Source organism: Salvia splendens, chromosome 6, assembly GCF_004379255.2.
Source record: "Salvia splendens isolate huo1 chromosome 6, SspV2, whole genome shotgun sequence".
Taxonomy (NCBI): Eukaryota; Viridiplantae; Streptophyta; class Magnoliopsida; order Lamiales; family Lamiaceae; genus Salvia; species Salvia splendens.
The window spans coordinates 30307177-30328913 of record NC_056037.1 but is presented as its reverse complement, the minus strand read 5'-3'; the positions used below and the strand labels follow the sequence as shown (position 1 = coordinate 30328913).

Below are 21737 nucleotides of genomic sequence, written 5' to 3'. Positions count from 1 at the left end.
CAATAACATATTTGGAATAATCAACCAAATAATCATTACATCTTTTATCATGATTTTTTGTTTATATTTTCTATATTTTTTAAAATTGAATTACATAGTAACTTAAATTAATTGCCATTTATTGCACAAACTTTTACCTATTTTTAACAATTTTTTTAAATGCTGCAATTTTCATAAATGTTACTCCACGAAAAAATTACCACATTTTATGTTGTTGTAAATTTTTTTGGATATACTACTACAATATAATACTCCATTCATCCACCGCTAAATATCCAATTTTGCAATTTTGGGATGTTTAATATTTTATGTTTCATTTTATTTGTTTTATATTTAGTTAAGTATGTAGCATATTCTACTAACTAGTTTTGACTCAATTTTTTCAATATAAATAGTAATAATACAAAACTATAGTATTTCAATATATTTTTCATGCAAACTTCGATAAGGCATATCACGTGATTTCGTTACATTCCAATTATCTAAAAATAAAATACTAAAAATAACAAATTAAAAGATGGTGACACTATTGTTGCGATTGGAGTATTGTGTTTAATTTGTGAAATGTGATAGAATGTTTGGAATTGGAATATTTCGATCGTCTTGCCCACCACACCATTTATAATCCCAATGTGATGTATTAATATTTAAATATTAAAAAACAGTAATATTCAGTTACAGATGCAGTACTGTACTACTCAATTCATCGCACGACTATAAAGTTGATGTGCATAGGATGTCAACATTCTAATGCTATCATACACTTTTTTTTCCACCAAATTTTATGTACAAAATTGATAAGGTTACTCAATTAAATAATGCTTATAAACTCTACAACTTTTTTCTTTCCCTTTTTTTTAACCCAAAGTAGTTGCTGAGCTGGTTAGCGAATTATGTACTACTCCATTGAAGTAAACAAACACATGTAGACTTTCCAATATATCTTCTTCTAGTATTTCAGTTCGGTTAGATTTTTAATCGCAAAATGATATTCCATCTTATTGTTAGTTAGAAGATGTCATAATTATTTGCTAAACTTAGATAGATAAATTTGTCATAATTTGTTCCGCCTAAGCTGATGACAATGTCATGATTGAAATAGAAGATTAAATTTGACAAATGATCTCCGTTTACTTGTTTTTTTCTCATTGCTTAAAATTTATAATAATACATACTATATGTTTTCAAATTTATTTATTTCATAATTAGAATTAAAATTTTTAAAATTTTTAGCTTGTTGATAAAAATAACAAGTTTGAAAACAAACATCTTCTAGCTGAGCTTGTGATAGGGTTTGTTAATAACGAGCTTAGGCTTACATAGTGTGACAAAATTGACTCTCTTAAAGGGTTTGAGAGTTAGGAGTAAAGACAGAAAGAGAAAAGAGACTGTTGGAGAATCTATAAGAAGAGGATTACTTTCTTTTTTCATTTTTAATATGTTCAACTACATAACTAAGACCTTGTTAAGGACCTAAATCCCTAACGATCCGATAAAACGGACAATAACGAGATAAAGATAATCCGGCGCCTGTGAGGGTTGGCGGAGATAAAGATCTGGGCGGCTGTGCGCGGGTTCCAACCCGTCGGGCAACGACCACAGATCAGATATACGTTCCGGCTGTGCGCGGAGACCTTCCGTCGGGCAGCAGGTAGCGTAGGGAATTACGGATTCAAAGCATAACTCGGGGCATTTGACCAAAATAATAATATTCATTGATTCATTGTTGGATGCTTAAATATGATAACAAGCTCTCATATTTATAATAGTAGAATATTACCCTAACTTATTGAATAAGAAAACTAAGATATGGAAAAGATTTGGTGAAATAAAAGATAACTAAATAATTGTGATTTCCTAAGATATGATATCGTATCAGACCTCAACCTCTAAAGTAATTAGGGCTGGGAGAGTTTCTTGTAATGGCCTCATGTTGGAAGTAACATGACTTGAATTGACTTCCGATATTTGGAAGCACGGAAATCAAGACTCTGATGGATACATATAAGCTAAAATTATAAACAGAACATTGTACAAAATTCTTCTAATTGGATGATTCTAGAAGGTACATTTAATCCGATGTATACTTAACATTGCATTGGTATTTATGTTGCTAGATTATCATGATATGTGAGTTAGCATATTACTTTGATAGCAGAATATATAATTCACTAGCTGTTCTATACACACCAACAGCTTAGTTTGAAAATTAACATGCTATTAAATGTGATGGGTGTGGGATTGGAGCTAGTATGATTTATGAAGAACTAGTATTGAAAATAGAAAAAACCCTATAATTATGACAATATAGTAATTTGAAATGATATGTATACTATTAATTAAGCTCTAGTACTCCCTTAATCCTCAATTTCCTTTTGCTGTCATCAGATTAACTTTAGTATTTTCCAAGCTAACGCTCACATTAGTTCCAATTCCGATATTTTTTAAATTAATTCATATTGTAAACTATGTCGCATCGAATTTTGCCTTAACCAATCAATTAATTAATATAACTGATGAAGTTTTATACTAATTAATTAATAAACTAATTATTTATTAAAATAGTAGTGGCCAAGCACAAAGGCTCCAATTGCCAAACCCTAACGAAGGTGAAAAAGTACAGATAACTTTTCCATCTTTCTAATCAACTACGGTTCCCTTAATTTCTTGATCGCTAATCAGATTTAGCTCCGAATCGATTAATGGTAAATTAATCCTTTAGATTTGATGTAATAATAATATACTTATAAGTGTTTCCAATTGAAGTGTTGAATCGTCTGATTATCCCTAACTAATACTACCATTTAACTAGTAATTTCCGGCGAATATAATTTCACTGTTATGAAGAAGTGAATCGTAATAATTTGATGAGGACAGCAGCATTGCTTCAACATGTGTGGACATAAATATGGCAGCAATGAAATTCCAATTTTGTTTGTTTCAATCCTTGTTTTCAGCAATAATTCAAACACATACATAAATTGGAAAATCCTATGCTACAAGCATATCCATGATCCATCGAACATCTCGAGAAGATTGAGCAACACAATTAACAACCAAAATATTTCCCATAGAATTCTCAAGATGAAATTAAAGCACCATTGATTAATTACTGTTATTCCTTCCCAAAACAACACAAGTCACACACATTAGTTCGATTCGCAATCACAATCATGAAAATCACAATGAGACCGAATAGACAGACAGACAGACAGATAGATATAAAAGAAAGAAATGATAGAGAACTTGATAGAGTACGTACTAAACAAGCCCAACAGCAGTAAAGCCCAAGACAGAGTATAGTTCGGCATGACTAAAGAGTATCAGTCCGGCATGACTAAAGAGTTCAGTTCGGTACAACCAAAGAGTTCGGCCCCAGCCTACAGCTCGGTGAAAGCCAACTCATCAAGCTCTGCTCTCAGGTCGGCATCAAGCTCTACTCTCAGATCGGCAAAAGCTGCTCGGCAATAATTCAGCAGTTCGGTCTCAGTATTCGACCGAACTAGGAGATAGTGGACTCATACAAGATTTCTACCTCCACTACACCGACGATCTATTTAGTGGTGTCAAGCAGTCATTAACTCATGCAGGATAGTGGACCCATGCAAGGTCGCCACGATCTCCACGACATCCACTACCTAATAAATGCTGCATGCCACGATCTTAGTTCACTGTATAAATAGAACCTAGGTCAGATAGATAAGGTCTTCTGCTTCTTCTTTTAAACTCTAAAAAAGCTCTCTAGAGAGAATATCATAAAGCAGGCCAGTGTTGTAAGCTGTAATTCGCAGATCAAGCAATACAAACCTGCCCCCATTTCTCCCCGTGGACGTAGATTTACCTCAGTAAATCGAACCACGTAAAACCTCTGTGTCGTAATTTATTTTTACGTGCATTAATTACCATCGAAAATTCGCCGCTTCATCACTGGCGCCGTCTGTGGGAAACAGAGAACCAAATTTGTGATAAAGCGAGTTTTGATCCTCTTCTACCAAAAAAAAAAAAATGCATACCAGATCACATAACACCCGTGCCTCCGTCCGTGATAACCATGAGGAAGCTAATCCAGCAGCCCATAGGCCTGGAAAGCAGCCTCGTGAAAAATCTACTTCCAGTTCTCACGGAGAAGGAGCAAGCCGCTCAAAAGGTCCACACACCGAGTCTTCCCAGCAGCCTGATTTGAACGAGGCTGTCAAGCTGTTCTTGGCCGAGAAGCAGGAGGAGTTCTTAACCTTCCTGCAGAAGAGCCAACAGTCGGAGAAGACAACGGCGGATTCTCCCTCCTCATCCAGACATGAAAGTCACTACCGCAGTAGTGACGTGTCTTCCAGGAGAAAGAATCCTCAACCCCGACATGTTCCTCCTCGGTACCGGAACCACAGGAGAACTCCATCTCCTCCGTACCGAAGAGATGTCGGGTTCGCCATGTACGGAGCATTAAAGACTCCATTCTCGGACGACATCACCCGGACTCCTTTGCCGCGGAACTACCGGACACCGTCAATGACTTATGACGGGCTAGAGGATCCTCATGACTTCTTGGGACGCTATCAATATAATATGGCGAACCAGGGTCTATGAGGTCCACATGTGCAAGCTGTTCCCCGAGTTGCTCATCGGGAACGCCAGAAGGTGGTTCGACAGCCTTCCTCAAGGCAGCATCAGATCCTACCGAGATCTCATGGATGCTTTCCACAGGAGGTTCTTTCAGAAAGCGGAAGCCCGAATCACTTCGGCTCAGCTGCTTTCTATACGTCAAGGTCGCGACGAAAAGATCAGCGACTTCCTGACGAGATTCCATAAGGAATGCCTACAAGTAGATAATCTCAATGATCTACTTGTCATCTCGGCATTCCAAAATGGAATCCTGCCCGGAGCTCTCTACAGAAAGCTCGTGGAGTGCGGTCCGCAAACAGCTCAAGAAATGTGGGACATTGCGGACCAGTTTTCTCGTGCGGATGAGGCAGACCGTCGAAAACGGTCGTTAGACAGCTCATCCCAAGGAGACAAAAGGAAGCCCGATCAAAGCGACCAGGTGCTTCCTCGCCGAACTCCTTTTGAAAGAATTCAAAGGGCACCAGTACAAGGCAGATTGGGACCACGTCTCAATCCTGAGAAGCCGCCCGCTCAGTTCGTACCATTAAACAAGTCAAGAGCGGAAATTTTCGAACTACATTCCGATATGTTCGAAAAACCAAAGCGGATGACGAAATCAGCCGCACGGCGACTTCAGGATCAATATTGCTCCTTCCATCAAACCCACGGTCACGATACCGAGGAGTGCCGAGATTTGGCTGCAGGTATTGACGTTCTTGTGAAAACAGGAACGTTAAAAAAATACCAAAGCAAGCAGCCGAAAAAGAACAAAAGGCAGAGAAGTGCGAACTGCAATCCTCAGGATCCGAAAAGACATGAGGATCCCGAAGACGACGACGAGCCGCAATACGATGGAGTAATCCTGACTATTGATGCTCTCCCAGCCGGGAAGACTAAGTCGTCCCTAAAAGCAGAACGCAGAGGTTCCAATCAAGAGGAACCAACACATAAAAGGCTGAAGAAAGACGAAGTGATTACATTTTCAGATGCCGATCCCGTCCCAGCCATCTCTCCTCACCAAGACGCTATTGTCATCCAAGCCGGGGTGGCAAACAAACTGGTCCACAGAGTATTTGTGGATACAGGAGCGTCAGTCAGCATTCTTTTTAAAGAATGTTTCGATAAAATGGAAGTGGATCCAGCTCGGCTCAGTCCGGCTCCACTTCCTCTGAAAAGTTTCGCCCAGGAGGACACCCGCCCTGAAGGTATTATCAGCCTTCCGATCACGGTGGGAAAAGCGCCTACAAGCTCCAATACGATGATCGAGTTCTTTGTGGTGAAAGCTCGGTCTCCGTACAACATCATCCTGGGGAGGGACTGGCTCAACACAGTTCGGGCCGTTTGCTCTACTTATCACCTCACCATCAAGATTCCCACTAAAAATGGGATAGCGGTCATCCGAGGTGATCAAAAGAGAGCAAAAGAATGTCTGCAGATTGCGCTAAAAAGTGCCGAGCAATCAGTTCGGCACCATCAAGCATAGCAATCACAGCAACCGGAGTCGGAGGCAAGCGAGATGACCGAAGTCACTTCAGAGCCGAACTCAATGACCGTTCAGTTATACGAAGATGATCCATCCAGAACGGTCAACGTCGGCTTCGCAGGAACGCCTCTACTCCGGGAAAAGACCATTCAGCTCCTCAAGGAGTACAAAGATGTCTTTGCATGGTCTCCGTTGGACATGACCGGAGTGCCCCCCGAGGTAATTACTCATCGGTTAAATATTGATCCTTCAATCCGGCCAGTAAAACAGAAGCAAAGACTCTTTGCGGCAGAAAGAAGCCAAGTCATCCATGACGAAGTCCGCCAATTACTAAAAGCGGATGTACTATTCGAGGTGAAATATCCTTCTTGGGTGGCCAATCCTGTGATGATCAAGAAAAAAGGAGGAGGATGGCGGATGTGCATAGACTTTACCGATCTAAACAAGCACTGTCCAAAAGATTGCTATCCCCTTCCGAATATAGATAAAAAAGTAGAAGCTTTGATCGGCTTCGAAATTTTCTGTTTTCTTGATTTATACAAAGGATATCACCAAGTGTTGATGGATGAGAGTGACGCTCCGAAAACAGCTTTCATCACCGATTTCGGCATTTTCGCTTATAAAAAGATGCCATTCGGTTTAAAGAATGCCGGAGCCACTTATCAAAGGATGGTAGACAAGCTTTTTCGGCACCTAATCGGGAAACAGGTTGAAGTGTATGTCGACGACATAGTTGTCAAAAGCAAAAGCACTTCGGAGTACGAAGACAACCTCAAATCCACTCTCGACGTGCTCCGGAAAGCCAACCTCAAACTCAACCCCCAAAAATGTACCTTTTTGGTAGATTCAGGAAAATTTCTGGGTTGTTGGGTTTCAAAGGACGGACTCAAGGCAAACCCTTCAAAAGTTCAAGTCATTCAAAACATGGCAATGCCGAAGTCCATACATGACGTGCAAAGGCTAACCGGATGTCTAGCCGCACTGAATCGATTCCTTTCCCAAGCAGCCGAAAAGCAACTGCCGTTCTTCAAAGTGTTGAAAAAAGCACCAAAGTTCGAGTGGGGAGCCGAGCAGAAAAAGGCCTTTGACGAGCTCAAAAGTTATCTAGCCGAGCTTCCTATTCTCTCTGCTCCAACCGAAGCCGAAGTAATATTCTTATACTTAGCGGCATCAGATCAAACCATCAGCGCGGTGCTTGTACGAGAAGAAGGCCTAAAGCAGTTTCCCATCTACTTTACAAGCCGAGCATTAAGAGGTCCAGAAACAAGGTATCAACCTCTGGAAAAAATTGCTCTGGCGTTAGTAAATGCAGCAAGGAGACTGCGGCCATACTTCTATGCTCACAAGGTATGTGTCTTAACCGATCTGCCTCTTCGGCAAGTTTTGACCAAGCCAGAAGCATCAGGCAGAATCGCCAAATGGGCCATAGAGCTGGGAGAACACTCGATCGAGTACCTACCTCGGAAAGCCATCAAGGGACAAGCCTTGGCAGATTTTCTTACAGAGGCCAAGTTCGATCAAGCAATCCCTGTCATTGCCGAACAGAAAAAGTCTGCCAATGCCGAACTTGCACAGCCCTTGGAATCCGAAGTAGAGCCGCCAGACTGCTGGAGCGGATTCGTAGATGGAGCTTCAAACAAGATGGGAAGTGGAGCTGGTATTTTACTCGTCGCTCCCGACGGACACGAGGTAACCTACTCACTTCGGTTCCTATTCCCCACTACTAATAATGAAGCCGAGTACGAAGCCCTCCTGGCCGGACTTCAGTTAGCGCAAAGTCTGCTCGTCAAATCTCTCAAAGTCCATTGTGATTCACAAGTCATAGTAAATCACATGTTGGGTACCAGTGAAGCCCGTGACGAGAGAATGAAGAAGTATTTGGACAAAGCGCAAAGCATCAGCCGAAGTTTCTCCTATTTTCGGATAATCCGCGTTCCCAGAGCGGAAAATAGCCGAGCAGATACCTTAAGTAAGTTGGCCTCAGATCCGAGCTCAAAGGCGGAAGAATTAATGCATCGAAGCATTGATAAAGCCGAGGTACATTCAATATCCAGCTCGCCGAACTGGATGACGCCGATCTTGCAGTATCTGGATCAAGGACAATTGCCCGAAGATAAGAGAGAAGCTCGGAAGATCACGTGCCGAGCACTTCGGTACGAACTTCATGAAGGAGTCCTCTTTAGAAAGTCTTACCTCCAGCCGTTATTGCGGTGCGTAGGACCAGAAGAGACGGACTACATCCTCAGAGAAGTTCATGAAGGGTCGTGCGGTAGCCACATCGGAGCTAGAGCTTTAGCTAAAAAAGTTCTAAGATGGGGATATTATTGGCCAACCTTGGTACAAGAAGCAGTGCAGCTCGTCAAGACATGCCCGAAGTGCCAAATCCATGCAAATATCCCAAGAATGCCGCAGACCGATCTATCCACTATGCAAAGCCCTTGGCCTTTCATGCAATGGGGCATAGACATAGTGGGACCACTTCCTCAAGCTCCTCGGCAAATGAAATTCCTAGTCGTTGCCGTGGACTACTTTACGAAGTGGGTAGAAGCTGAACCATTAGCTACGATAACGAGCTCGAAGGCATTGGATTTCGTCTGGAAGAACATAGTGTGCCGATTTGGCATACCCCACATCCTCATCTCGGATAACGGGACTCAGTTCACCGACAAGACGTTCAAGAATTGGTGCCAAGAGCTGAATATTCAACAGCGGTTCACTTCGGTCTCTCATCCACAAGCAAACGGACAAACGGAGGTAACAAATCGTATCCTGGTGAAAGGGTTAAAAGCTCGGTTAGAACAAGCCAAAGGACAATGGGTAGAAAATCTCCCTCAAGTCCTATGGTCCTACCGAACTACACCCACAACCTCCAATGGTGAAACTCCATACAGTCTGGTGTACGGCACTGAAGCCGTAATTCCGGTGGAGATCGGCGTACCCAGTCCCCGAACTCTAAATTTCTCCTCAGAAATGAATGACGACGGACTGAGAGCCGAGCTAGATCTTGCCGAAGAAAGAAGAGAATTGGCATGCATAAAAGCAGCCAAGTACAAGGAGCAAGTAGCCCGGTATTACAACCAAAGGGTGAAGAAGCTGCAATTTCAAGTGGGAGATCTCGTCCTGAGAAACAATGAAGTAAGCCGAGCAGAAAAGCTGGGCAAGCTCGAACCCACATGGGAAGGTCCGTATCGGGTATCAGAAGTCCTCGGCAAAGGGTCTTACAAATTGGCTCACATGTCAGGAGAACAGGTACCCCGAACATGGCACATTTCCAACCTCAAAAAGTTCCATTTGTAAGAGACAGTCCGGTCAGTCAGTCTTGAGTCCTGTTTGCTCAATGTGCTTTATTTGGTTTACTTGGTCTTTATTTGTCTCTGTGCGTTTTGTTTGTGTGTTTTGTCTGTCTCTGTGCGTGTCGTCTCTTACAAATGTTACTGAGGTATCTTGTTCTTCGAAGACTGATCCCCTTCTTAGAACATATACAAGCCCACGATTGTGCGTCAAAGCTTCTAAAGAGGATACAAGACCACAATTCAGCTTAAACAAGCAGTTCGTCTGAAACGAGCTGCAACAAGCCCACGATTGTGCGTCAAAGCTTCTAAAGAGGATACAAGACCACAATTCAGCTTAAACAAGCACTTCGTCTGAAACGAACTGCAGCAAAAGTCCAATTCTCGCGATAAAACTTGCCTGAATTAGGACTAGGGAAAGTCCGATCCACGCGATAAAACTCGCCGAATTAGGACAAGGGAAAGTCCGATCCCCAAATTAGGACAAGGGAAAGTCCGATCCCCAAATTAGGACAACGGAAAGTCCGATCCGAGCGATAAAACTCGCCAAATTAGGACACAAACCAAGTCCGGTCAAAGAAGAGTTCACTTCATGAGACCGTGGACAAACATCAACTTACCCCATACTTTTTTCCAGAATGCCGAAGTGATTCACTTCGCTTTTCGGGGGGGGTAGTGATAGAGTACGTACTAAACAAGCCCAACAGCAGTAAAGCCCAAGACAGAGTATAGTTCGGCATGACTAAAGAGTATCAGTCCGGCATGACTAAAGAGTTCAGTTCGGTACAACCAAAGAGTTCGGCCCCAGCCTACAGCTCGGTGAAAGCCAACTCATCAAGCTCTGCTCTCAGGTCGGCATCAAGCTCTACTCTCAGATCGGCAAAAGCTGCTCGGCAATAATTCAGCAGTTCGGTCTCAGTATTCGACCGAACTAGGAGATAGTGGACTCATACAAGATTTCTACCTCCACTACACCGACGATCTATTTAGTGGTGTCAAGCAGTCATTAACTCATGCAGGATAGTGGACCCATGCAAGGTCGCCACGATCTCCACGACATCCACTACCTAATAAATGCTGCATGCCACGATCTTAGTTCACTGTATAAATAGAACCTAGGTCAGATAGATAAGGTCTTCTGCTTCTTCTTTTAAACTCTAAAAAAGCTCTCTAGAGAGAATATCATAAAGCAGGCCAGTGTTGTAAGCTGTAATTCGCAGATCAAGCAATACAAACCTGCCCCCATTTCTCCCCGTGGACGTAGATTTACCTCAGTAAATCGAACCACGTAAAACCTCTGTGTCGTAATTTATTTTTACGTGCATTAATTACCATCGAAAATTCGCCGCTTCATCAGAACTCATGGCCAATTGGCTCAGCAGTGATGCTCTTCCTCAATGAGAGTGAGAGGATTGAAAGGCTGAAGCTCGGAGCACTTAGGGCAGAGCACGTGGCGGCCAAGGGGGGCCGGGTGCGGCCTCAGGCACCTCCTGGCCACCACGACCGAGTTGATGACGTCATCCGTGGGGTGATAGAGCGACAGCAGCTCAAAACCCCGCAGATGGCACGGGTCGACCACGGGGTAGAGGAAGGCCCTCGCCCCGTGCGCGCTCCGCAGCATCAGGATCGCCCCCGCCGCCATGTTCTCCGCCAGATGCTCCACCACGTGCGCCTTCTCCTCCGCATCCATCCCCACCAGCGCCGCCAGGAACACCACGTCGTACCCCCGGAGCACCTCCCCGGGCACGTCCGCGATGTCCGCCGTGTGGAACTCCATCCGCCCCGATATCTCGGGGTGCGGGCCCACCAGCTTCGCCGCCATGGCGTTGGCGGATGCGTCGATGTCGAAGTTGTGGAACACGGCGGACTTGAGGTGGTCGGCCGCCAGGACGATGGAGGTCAGGGGGAGGGGCCCGGACCCCACGAATGCTACGCGGGCTGGATTCGGACAATGCTTTGAGAGGAGGCCGAATTCGTGGCGGCTGAGCTTGAGGTAGTTGGAGTGGTAAGGGAAGAGGGAGAGGTGGTCGAGGGGGCGGTCGAAGGAGGCGAGGAGGGTGGTGAAGTGCTTCTCCATGAGGCCCTCTGCGCGGCCACAGAGGGAGATGAGCTTCCCCCGCATCTCCTGGATCTCAGGGCAGAGCTTAGTGGGGTCAATGGGGTGCGGGGGAATGCAGAGGTGGACGAGCTCTGTGAAGAGGGCGTCCACCTCTGCGGAAGGGCTCAGGTCCTCCAGTTTCGAGATGCTATCGTATAGCTGCAGGACTTTGAGAACAAGAGGGTCGCTTTGGCAAACCATCTTAGCATTGATTTGATTACTCTCTGATTTAGGTTTTGATTACTAATGTGTTTGTGGAGATTAGATGCCACCGAGGGGGCTATTTAATGGCGATTGTGGGGCCATCTCATGAGGGGTGGGCAACACCTCATTCATATACAATATATGGAGTATTTATTGTTCAGAGTCTTTGTCCTAGCGCCTAGGAATTTAGACATTATTGCATGAGGTGCAGAGTTTGAGCCCTCTTGACATTAGTCGTAATTTCCTCTCTTATATAGGAGTTAATTTTTTTTTTAAATATGGAGTATTTGTTTTATGTAGCATTGATGATGTGTAGATCTTTGTTTTGGTAGTGTGATTGAAATAATCTTAATTGTTATGGGATATTTTTTTCATTGGCGTGTAACTGTTTGCTTGTGCTAGATTAATTATGCTCAAATTCAGTTTGATGGCGAAGATATTTTTGAGCAAAACATTGATGTGTTTTGTATGATTATGACGAGTTTAAAATCTATTGAGATCGTGATTGTAATAAAGATACAAGTTTTCATGAGTTACTAGTTTTTTGAAGAATTTATATATGTTTTGTATATATGTCAATTTTACATGAAATTAGGAGTAATATGTGTAGAATATGAATGGAATCAAAAACCATGAGGGGCATAGGGCTTACTTAGTACCCCATCTAGCTAGCTATACATTAATTTAAATAGAGAATATCAAGTCACCAACTGACCCACGCATATATATAGTGACAAAACAAATTATTTGGTGGGCATGCTTACTAATTTTGTTTTTTCACAACAAATGAATGCGACCAAAGACTAATTCTCGAAATTCGGGAAAATATACGTACTTGGTTCACAATATCAAAATCCAGTCTCATCTGAAAATCCTTTACACTTAAAAAAACTTGGCATTTCATATATATTCACTCACTTAAAAAGTAGTAAAACATATAAATTTCGACCTCAAACGGCAAAATACATATTTCGGCCACTCTCAATTTTAACATCAATAATCCCGTCCTTAAATATCAATATTATGTGGTTATCAATTTTGGAGTGTCTTTTGATTTTACAGTGATTAATTTTATTTTATATGACAAAATTAAGACATTGCAAAATTCTCTTTAGCTAAAGATCTTGGGTTCAATCTCACTTTCCTACAGTCGTCTGCGTATATACAACATACATAATTCTAAAAACATTACTATTAATTAATCTATGCTAATACAGAATATACTAGTATTAAACTTTGTGCTTGTGACAAACATATACTACTAGACATTAGTCTATGCGTCTCTGTTCATGCAGGTTGTCCACAAACATATATACTATACTAGGGGTATTCGGTTGGCAAGATTAAATCTCATGATTAAATATATATCATGTTTGGTTCATAAGATTGAACCCTTCAACTTAATCCTAGATGAATAGTCTCATGATAATTAGTCATAGCCTCCCCCCTCCAACTAAAATAATCCCACAACTTAATCCTAGATGGATAGTCTCATAATTTTAGTCATGGCAACCGAACGCCACCTAGTAGTAATAATTAATTCTATGAATATGCAGTATTTAAATCTTTGCTCGCGACACACACATATACTAGTATTATATAATGAATTCAGAGAAGGAAATTAAGAGGAGGCACGTGATACGATCCCATATCTTAGGAAATCACAATTATTTAGTTATCTTTTATTTCACCAAATCTTTTCCATATCTTAATTTTCTTATTGAATAAGTTAAGGTAGTATTCTACTATTATAAATAGGAGAGCTTGTTATCATATTTAAGGATCCAACAATGAATCAATGAATATATTATTTTGGCCAAATGCCTCGAGTTATGCTTTGAATCCGTAATTCCCTACGCTACCTGCTGCCCGACGGAAGGTCTCCGCGCACAGACGGAATGTATATCTGATCTGTAGTCGTTGCCCGACGGGTTGGAACCCACGCACAGCCGCCCAGATCTTTATCTCCGCCGACCCTCACGGGCGCCGGATTATCTTTATCTCGTTATTGTCCGTTTTATCGGATCGTTAGGGATTTAGGTCCTTAACAACTGGTGCTTTCATCCAGTACTCATGAGACGATACAACAACAACGATAGGCAAGGTTGGGGCGCAAACCGACCCGGCTACTATCCGAATGGCTCGTCGCGCCGTGATAACGCGATTGGCCGTCGAGACAACGTCGGTTTCAACCGACAGCAGACGACGAGGGGGACCGTGAGGGTCGCCCAACGGAGGATGCGGACCACGATGATTCCGTGGGTTATAAATTGGATCGGTTGATAGATAGACTCGACAGATGGGATTCTTGGAGAGATGAAATGGATCGCCGGTTCGATAATCTTGAACCAAACCCCTACCGCAGGTATGATCAGCGAACAGGGTATGACGACGACGATTCTGATGGTGACGGGGCACGACGGAGACGTAATTGGGAGAGGGGGCCTCGCCCCAGAAACCCTAATTTTGGCACGCGTGACAGCTCGTAGAGAGATCGATATCGTCGCGAGGGGAGAAATCACAGGGGTTCATGTTGGGACCCACCAAGATATCAACAACATCGTCAACAAATAGGCGGGTATGATCAGCAGTTTAGTCGGCCAGCCACTTGTTACGACCCACCACAGTCGTGGCAGCCCTCTTGTTGGGAACCATCGCGAGGATATTCGGATTATGATCAGCCACCACTGGGTCCACCTAGTCGTTGGGATCCGCCCGACTATCGCTGCCCGCAGACCTTGCAGCCTACGAAGTATGACCGACCGCTGAGTCACCGCACAGCTCCGTTGTCTGCCGTTGCCACGCACCCGCCTCAACAGTCCAGCAGGTTTATTGATTCGGGGAAGCAACGTGGTCTGCCCAATATTCCCTGCCTCAAGGTTTGTTCTCCTTACCCAGCCCACCTAGCTGCAGTAAGTGATTACAACGAGAAGTTGCGTATTTATAGATTGAAGCATTCATCCCTCCTCGCTGAGTTGAATGCAGCGTTTGAGGAAAATATAGATGACGAAAATCTAGTTGAAGATGTTCCCAACAACACCGCTCACAATGGGGACGCTAATCCTGATGTTGATGTTCCAATCAACGAGTCCCTAGAAGAGATCGTCAAGACCGGCAATACGCCGCGGCAAGTGCTCGTCGGGGCATATGATGAGAAGATTGATGATCTTAGTGTTCCAACACATAAGGAATTGGAGATGAGAGAAGATACAGAGACTTTGCTAGAGAAAGAAAATAAAGCCGACGCCCTTCGATCTAGTTTAGAGCCTAAAGAGAAAGATTTTAGTGTGTTGATGGAGAAGCCGAGCGAGAGAGAGAGCATGGAGAATCAGAGCCTTGTTAATGACATCCTGGCTGGATTTGATATGAAAAAACAGGACAATCAAGAGGAAATGGAGGAGAAGCGAAGGTTGTGTGAGGATGAGCTTAAATTGAACGCTCACTCCGGTTCGCATGCACTTGCTTGTGTCTATGTGGATTTGAATGTCGGTGATGTTCCAAGTATGAATCATCGATCAACATCGCTCGACACCGATGCAAGGTTGATCCCTCCGCGCAATGACACACCATGGTTGAGCATTGTTGGAGGTGTGAACAGGTTTTTCATTTTGGCACGGAATTTTGGCGGCCACATTAGGTCTCCTTGGTTGATTTTTTATGGAAGTGATCGAGGGATACATTCAACTATTCAGTATGCATTTGATCCAGGAGGAGACGCCTCACCAAAGCTTTTGCTTACGGCTATCGTCGTTGCTTCGTAGTTTCCACCTTGAGGACAAGACGGATTTCAACCGTGGGGGAGTTGATACGATCCCATATCTTAGGAAATCACAATTATTTAGTTATGTTTTATTTCACCAAATCTTTTCCATATCTTAATTTTCTTATTCTAAGTTAGGGTAGTATTCTACTATTATAAATAGGAGAGCTTGTTATCATATTTAAGGATCCAACAATGTATCAATGAATATATTATTTTGGCCAAATGCCTCGAGTTATGCTTTGAATCCGTAATTCCCTACTCTACATGCTGTCCGACGGAAGGTCTCCGCGCACAGACGGAACGTATATCTGATCTGTAGCCGTTGCCCGACGGGTTGGAACCCGCGCACAGCCGCCCAGATCTTTATCTCCGCCGACCCTCACGGACGCCAGATTATCTTTATCTTGTTATTGTCCGTTTTATCGGATCGTTAGGGATTTAGGTCCTTAACAGCATGCAATAAGAATCTATCAACCAAGGGCCAAGTTTGCAACGGGTTCACACGGACAATACTATAAATTTAACTATGAAATTCTATATTAAAACAGTTTAATTGATAGTATTTGATAATGGAATCTATATAGAGTACTTTCTTACTTACAAATTTGAGATGATTTTAATACGTGCAAGAAATATATTACTAGTCCCAAAGTTTTAAGGAATCATTGAATCCACATTTCGTTTCTTTAATTAGTAACGATTCCATATGTACTTTCTTAAAGAGCCGTTGATACAGTTCAAGGATGCTACTTTGGAGCGAAAAGTTCTCAAATTGACAAAAATTTTTTTTCAAATTTAGTCAAAACACATTTGGCAAAAACTCGGTTTTAAACCCAAGTTTGGCAAATGCGTTATTGAAGGCGACATTGGCGGACACGTTTTTTAAGACTAGCTTTACGCACACAGGTTTAAACATGTGATTTTTTAACGCATTTTTTCGTTGTTTAGGGCATCTCCAACCATTTACGTCAAACTCAAACCCATTTTTGAGTATACATCACACCAAAAGTAGTTTTACTTTAACCATGTACACTATATTTAAGTTTTACACCATATATGGTGTTATTCCATTCAAAAACCCAAAATTGGATTTGAGTTTAGTGTATGATTGAAGAAATTGTCTACACTAAAAATGAGTTTTGATGTATGGTTGGAGATGGTCACTATTTTTCCCATTCTACATTTCTACGCATGTTTTTTGAAAATAAGATGACTTATATGTGTTTGATGAAAATTATAGGAACAATTACACCAACTTCTGATGGGCATCAAGTATTTTTTGGTGCAACATAGTACTTGGAAAGCTCACAATTTGTTGAGTCCTTGACTGTATGATGAAACATTATAATAATATTGACATTTATAATCAATCGGGTTATGTCCTTTGGTTTTAAGTCTTTGCTTGTCTACATTATAATAATTTCCATAATGATTGCCAAATATGCGAGAATTAATGATTGGTTACACATATTCAATAAATTAATACTAACACTTTCGATTTCCAATTTTTTGGTCTCCAAGATCTTGACGCAACTTGTTGAAAATTTTCTACATATATTTTGAAGTGGCATATAACAAAATAATGTATAAAAAAGGACACAATTCCTTTGAAGTTTGAACATTTGTAAAATAAAAATAGAAATTACACACTGAGCCATGCCACAGTTCCACTAATTTTAATTTATTAACACCGTATTCGTGATATGACAAACGCAAATATAGAAATGGCGAAATATTTATAATTCAAGTTTTGACGAAATTCATTATAATGAATAGTGAATACTCACTTAAATATTTGTGACTTGAATGTTTTTATAGCTGTTTTTTTGCCAATCTTTTTACAATGAAAAGAAATAAAAAAAATTAATTTTTTAAACAAAACAATATACTTAGTAGTATCATTTTGAAAATCACCTGAAAATGTCACTTTTTAAACAAAAACCAAAGAATTTAAATTTACAAATATTTTATTTTCTGAAGAATAAAATAAAGAGTGGTGAGACACCTTGCAGTGGCAATTGAATGACAAATAGCGTAGCGTCTTACTTTTCTTCCACACAGACACTCACTACCGAGATGAGTCATCCCTCATCGATGCTTCTTTCCAATTTTCTTTGGGTGCTGTTGTTTTCTGATAGTTTTCAGGTAATTATTCTTCTATCTTCGTTTCGATGCTAAGCTTTTTCCTTTTAATCTTTTCTTTGCTTTTTTTCCCTCTCCTTGTTTTGTTGGAGGCAGAAACAGAAGATAAATTGCCAATTTTGAATTTTTTTTTTAATTTTTTTTACCTGGTAATTATTTGGTCTTAGATGGAATGGTTGCTAATTTGCTATTCTCTTGCTTTGGGAGAACTTATGGAAATTTTGTTGAAATTGATGAGGGCGTTTTATAATCTGATGCTTGTTCATATCTTCAGCAATCTTGGCTTTATTATAAGTCTCTGTGGCTGAAGTAGTAGCTTTCGTTATATGTGTGAAAGCCAACTAGTTCTAGGTTAAGTTATCAAAGTTTTTCGTTTGCTAAAGATGGATTTGGTTAATTTTGATGTAGTTATGAGGCTTAAATTAAATATGTCTGTCTATATCTGAAAAATTCTGTCCCCAATTCGGTCATATGTGCTAGCCCTAAAACGAATGCCATTAGCCGTATATCAGTATTCCCACTGTCCCATTAAAAATGAAGCGTTACCTAAAATGGAACCAACATCATCTCTACTTTTTCCTCTCTTTATTAACTCATAAAACAACACTGGATAAAATCCCGGGCCGGAAACCAAATGTTTCATGTTTATGGGACGGAGGGAGTATATAACAGTGTGTCTTTGATGTAAATTGGTTCCTCTTCTACGCCAATGGAGCTCTTTCGTGTTCCATTTGGAGAATATCCTCTAGGCTGAGGAAAAGTGCAGGGGAAAGAAGAACTTTGTCTCCATGAGCTATTCGTATTTGTTTCTCCTCCGAATTTGAAACATTTCAACGCCAATACATATATTTTGTCGCACTTAACTTATTAATATTATGTTTCTTTCTTTCCTGCTTCAGGCCTCTCGGAGAAACATACCATTTTTGCTTATATGTAATATTTAAGATTTATCTGTTTTGATTAAGGCAAAGCAGATAGGTGTGGATATGCATTTGCAAATGCAAAATTTCATATATGCTTGGTTAAGTAGTACTCAGAAAAGGAACTTTTAGTCTTCTATAGCTATATAAACTTTCCCTATATTTGTATTTCATTTTGGAAACTTCAGATTTGACTCTTATGTGTGACTGATGAACAATCGGATTTGTGTTTCTTTTGTTAGGATTTTTATTAGCAAGGGAAAGAAGTTGAATAAGGTTCTTATTGAATTGTTTTTACGCAATGGATAGCCATGGCGATTCTGGGAGCAATACAACACGCAGAACTTCGAGGAAAAGGAGGAGTAATTTGAATCATCGTCCTTCAAATGAATCAGAATCCCCCCAAGAAAATAGAGATTCTATCTCATTATCATCAACTCCATCAGACCACGTGAGTGATGCACCTAGTGCGGGCAAGGAGTCCTCAACAACATCACTAAACCTTTGTGATGCTGAATCCGTGCATAAGATTTATGACGAAGAAAACACATTGGAGGACTCCACTGACCTTAAAAGTTGTGGTGATGATAATCCTGCTGGAGCTAGCTTGAACAGTACGCAAATGAAGGACGATAAAATGAGCGAACGAGCGACTGGGGATTACCATTCTGAGCCACTTGGAGCAGCATCTGATGGAACTGGAAACAAAGTCAATAAGGTAAAACTAAAGGTTGGAGGTGTAACACACACCATTCACACAAGATCTAGTTCTGGCAGTTCTTCAATAGCTGGAACTTTTGCTACAAAGCCTTCGTCAGATGCAAATTATCCTCTCTCTAAGGTATTTTCTCTAGATTGAAGGCTTTTCAGTAATTTTGATCCTGTAACTCAGCGGGCTTTATTTCTAAATGGAAATTCTATTCAACTGATGCATTGTATGCATCATCATATTTTGAAGTAGTTGCTAAAAACAGTTGTAATATTTGCATATGAGAAAGAAATTGTAGATGCTAAATGCAATATTATTAAAAAAAGATCCTCTGTAAACCTGATTAAAGTTCTGTCTATTTACTGTTTTTAAACACTTCTTTTTGGTCAGAATTCAGATGATTAAACTTCATCTTGCAAGCAGATTCATAACTTATTTTTCCTTGTAATATTATCTAGCTGTTTTCCCTTTGTTTTTGGATATATTGCCTTTTTATTGGCCAAGTACTTGACAGCTTTGGAGACCTAACAATGTCGTTGTCTTTTAACAGGAAAATTTGAATCTCCGTGATAAAAATGAGAAGGGTGACCTTCGAGGTGTGCCATGGAAAGATTTTTCGAGGACTGGTTTTGCCTTTGGAAAAGTGGATTCTTGTAAGGAGGATATACCTGAGGAGTCTGTCAAGCAAGCTGTAAAGCATGGCAGGCCATCTAAAAACAAGTCCATAAGCAAGAAGTATTCTGATGATGAAATATATGATGAGGATGATGATGAGATTCGGTACCTTCAAAAGCTCAAAACTTCAAGAATCACGTCGTATGATAATACAGAGTATGAAGATGGTACCTTCAGGGGCAGGAAACTACGGAAGATATCTAGGGTTATGGATAGAGATATTGAAGATTATGGTTCCTCAAGATCAGCCAAAGAGAAGAAATCCAGATCTGCAAGTGCACCTGAAGATACAGAATATACAGAGGAGGAAGAAGCATTATCTGACGATGAGGTTGAACACAAGAATAAGAAACAGAGGAAGTCACCAATTGACGTCGCTAAGAACTCCAAAGAAAGCTCAATTACTACCCGGCGAAGAGCTACTTTATCTGGAAGAGAGCCCTCACCTGGTTTGGGTGCTAAATCAATCCAATTCCCAGATGGGTTGCCACCTGCCCCACCAAGAAGTGAGTATTTCTTATTGTTGTACTAGTGAACAGATTTTTCTTTTGTTACTTCGTGGTAAATTGACTGCTTATTATCGTGTTACTTTTGGCAGAGACAAAGGAACAGCTATCAGAAGTGGAGCAACAACTGAAAAGAGCTGAGGCTGCCCAAAGGCGAAGGATACAAAATGAAAAGGCTTCCCGTGAATCTGAGGTTTGTTTGATCTTTTATGCTCAGTCATTGTGTTCTCATGTATCGATTCTTGTGCACTACAGTGTAATAAAAAATCGAGTTTTACATCAACTGGTTTCATGTGTTATGTTTTTCCTTATTATTAGGCCGAGGCAATCAGGAAAATCTTGGGTCAAGATTCCAGCAGGAAAAGGCGAGAGGATAAGATTATAAAACGGCAGCAGGAGCTAGTGCAGGTAAAAGTTGTTCGTAAAGAGCAATCTTGTTTGCAAAAGACTTCTATATGTTTACCCTAGTTATGCATGATGATGCAGGAGAGGAATGCAAACGGTGCTACAGTTGCACCCGATGCTGTTAGATGGGTCATGGGACCTTCAGGGACAGTTGTAACATTTCCTGCTGAGGTTGGCCTTCCAAGTATCTTCGAACCCAAGTCGTGCAGGTATTTTGACGCAGATAGGCTGAAGCAACGTAGCCAAAACATGTCTACTAAATCTCAAGTTATTAAGTCAAGCTCGAATTTGTGTCTTTTGTTCCCATGTTTCATATTTTTTCGCATGGATTTCCAGGTATCCTCCTCCACGAGAGAAATGTGCCGGCCCATCTTGTACAAATGTGTACAAGTACAGAGATTCGAAATCAAAGCTTCCTCTTTGCAGCCTGCAGTGCTACAAGGCACTACTTGAGAATGCACAACCACTACATGCTCGCTAAAATGGTTTATCTGTCGCGACTTTTTTGCTTCCATGGTTTACAGGGCAAGCGGGCTGCTTTATTCGGATGCTTGCCCTGTTGAAACATTGGCAAGAAGATTTTCTTCTCAGATGCATGTATATAGGAATAAAAGTAGATATGGGAAGAAAAACAATGTATAATAGTAAAAATACACGTCAAATGCATCAGTTGAATCTGTTTAATATATGTTCAAATACCACTGTTGTTTCAAGGTTCTTGGCCAAGCAAGCTTGTTATTCATTAAAGTAAAATACACGTACAGTTATCCTTTATGAGTTTATCGACTTAGAGCCAGATATATATTGCTTCAATGAAATATGAAAACATACACTTTATCAATTTAAGTCAAAATTGTAGTCATCAATTTAAGTCAAAATTGTAGCTAATGTGAGATTTAAGGCCTAATTATTTTCTTTTTCTAGGTACTACAATATAGTTTTTAAA

The 21737-nt window shown here is 41.1% G+C and overlaps 2 protein-coding genes across 2 annotated transcripts; one reads left to right on the top strand and one right to left on the bottom strand.

Moving 5' to 3' along the window:
- Window positions 1–3076: 3076 nt before the first annotated feature.
- On the bottom strand, window positions 3077–11751 carry LOC121807355 (nicotianamine synthase-like). Its single transcript, XM_042207575.1, has 2 exons — window positions 10729–11751; window positions 3077–3245 (listed from the first exon to the last, which is right to left on the bottom strand). Exon 1 carries the CDS (start codon window positions 11666–11668, stop codon window positions 10745–10747), a length of 924 nt encoding a protein of 307 aa, XP_042063509.1. The 5' UTR covers window positions 11669–11751; the 3' UTR covers window positions 3077–3245; window positions 10729–10744.
- A 5690-nt stretch (window positions 11752–17441) lies between these two features.
- LOC121806819 lies at window positions 17442–21504 on the top strand. The gene is made up of 7 exons (XM_042206970.1): window positions 17442–17579; window positions 18739–19337; window positions 19756–20386; window positions 20479–20579; window positions 20705–20794; window positions 20873–21000; window positions 21128–21504. Exons 2-7 carry the CDS (start codon window positions 18798–18800, stop codon window positions 21270–21272), a joined length of 1635 nt encoding a protein of 544 aa, XP_042062904.1. The 5' UTR covers window positions 17442–17579; window positions 18739–18797; the 3' UTR covers window positions 21273–21504.
- Window positions 21505–21737: the final 233 nt, after the last annotated feature.

Bases quoted from the DNA above. Each gene is read 5' to 3' on its own strand.
- LOC121807355 (XM_042207575.1), bottom strand. From the start codon at position 11,668: ATGGTTTGCCAAAGCGACCCTCTTGTTCTCAAAGTCCTGCAGCTATAC.
- LOC121806819 (XM_042206970.1), top strand. From the start codon at position 18,798: ATGGATAGCCATGGCGATTCTGGGAGCAATACAACACGCAGAACTTCG. The intron at 20,580-20,704 runs GTTTGTTTGATC...CCTTATTATTAG, and splicing joins AGGCTTCCCGTGAATCTGAG to GCCGAGGCAATCAGGAAAAT. The intron at 20,795-20,872 runs GTAAAAGTTGTT...ATGATGATGCAG, and splicing joins GGCAGCAGGAGCTAGTGCAG to GAGAGGAATGCAAACGGTGC.